Source organism: Choristoneura fumiferana, chromosome 24 (genome assembly GCF_025370935.1).
Source record: "Choristoneura fumiferana chromosome 24, NRCan_CFum_1, whole genome shotgun sequence".
In the NCBI taxonomy this organism is placed as follows: domain Eukaryota; kingdom Metazoa; phylum Arthropoda; class Insecta; order Lepidoptera; family Tortricidae; genus Choristoneura; species Choristoneura fumiferana.
This window is the reverse complement of record NC_133495.1, coordinates 11,407,494-11,408,911: the sequence shown is the minus strand read 5'-3', so window position 1 is coordinate 11,408,911 and position 1,418 is coordinate 11,407,494. Positions and strand designations below refer to the sequence as shown.

At 63.5% G+C, this 1,418-nt stretch overlaps 1 protein-coding gene across 1 annotated transcript; it reads left to right on the top strand.

The window, feature by feature from the left end:
- The first annotated feature begins 355 nt into the window (after positions 1–355).
- Positions 356–1,171, top strand: LOC141441964 (uncharacterized). The gene is made up of 2 exons (XM_074106850.1): positions 356–717; positions 832–1,171. Exons 1-2 carry the CDS (start codon positions 356–358, stop codon positions 1,169–1,171), a joined length of 702 nt encoding a protein of 233 aa, XP_073962951.1.
- The last annotated feature ends 247 nt before the right edge of the window (positions 1,172–1,418 follow it).

The following is a 1,418-nucleotide window of genomic DNA, read 5'->3' as shown; positions in this document are numbered from 1 at the left end:
TCGCTACTGCGGGCAAAGTCCCAGTTGGGTGGGTGGTGGCCGCCGTAAAGCCGGTGGAGGCCCTGCCCATGCGCTGCTACAAATGCATGGCGCTGGGCCACACCAGGGCTCTCTGCCCATCGGAAGCGGAGCACGGCTTAAAATGCTTCCGGTGCGGTATTGAGGGTCACCTGGCGGCCACTTGTGAGGCGGTGACCAAATGTGCGGTGTGTGCCCAAGCTGGCCGCCCGCATAAGCACAGAATGGGGGGATCAAATTGCATCCCCCCGACGGTAAGAGGGAGGACCCCAGCGGCCAGGGCCATCCCAATTCAGAGCCGACAGGCCAGTGAGGAGCTCGTGATGCAGATGTCCTGATGCCAGCACGCCTGCATTACGAGCTCCTACAGACGAACTCAAATCACTCCGCGCGCGCACAGGACCTGTTCATGCAGGTCCTTGCGGAGTGGCGCATTGACGTGGCAGTGGTTGCTGAGCCCTACTACGTCCCTCCTCAGCAAAACTGGGTCGGGGACACCGAGGGCTTGGTGGCCGTCGTGGTACCCGCAGCTGGCACCCAGCGCATCTCCCTCAAGGAGAAGGGTGCCGGCTACGTGGCAGTGAAATGGGGGGAAGTAGTGGTGATAGGTGTCTACTTCTCTCCAAACAGGCCCCTCAGGGAATTCGAGCAGTTCCTGGGGGCTTGGAGCCCGTGGTACAGAGAGCATCACCGGCTCAGGTGGTCCTGATGGGGGACCTCAACGCCAAGTGCGCGGCGTGGGGGTGTCCCATCACAGACCAGAGAGGGGCACTTCTGCGGGACTGGGCGGCAATGGTCGGCCTGGTTCTGCAGAACCAGGGACGGCCAATACCTGCGTTCGATGGCAGGGGGGTCGATAGTGGACGTAACGTTCGCTACTCCTGCCATCGGCGCCCGTATTGGTGATTGGCGCGTCCTAGAGGAGGTGGAGACCCTGTCCGACCACGCCTACATTCGGTTCAGGGTCTCCAAGGCGCCCCTTGGGCCTCAGACCCGGACGGCGGGTGAGCGGGGCGGAGACTTCCCCAAGTGGGCTATCTCCCGCCTCAACCTTGAGTTGGCAGAAGAGGCTGCCATGGTTCGGGCATGGAGCGCCGATCCCCTGAACACCTTGGGGTCGATGAAAGAGCTGTCAGGTTCCGCGAAGACCTGACAGCAATATGCGACGCAGCCATGCCGAGGGCACGCCGATCCGCGCACAGACCGAGGGTCTACTGGTGGTCGCAGGACCTCGCGGAACTGCGAACCGCCAGTGATGCCGCCCGCCGTGCCTTCACCAGGTGCCGAAGACGGCGCACACGGGTGCCAGGTGAGGAGGAGAGGCTGCTTGCTGAACTCCGGGCAGCGAAAGCCGCCTTCCAGACGGCCATCGCGCGGGCCAAGGACTCTGCTCACACCGA

Coding starts and splice junctions, on each gene's coding strand:
- LOC141441964 (XM_074106850.1), top strand. CDS start 356: ATGCCAGCACGCCTGCATTACGAGCTCCTACAGACGAACTCAAATCAC. Junction 718..831: donor AGAGAGCATCACCGGCTCAG/GTGGTCCTGATG, acceptor CTGGTTCTGCAG/AACCAGGGACGGCCAATACC.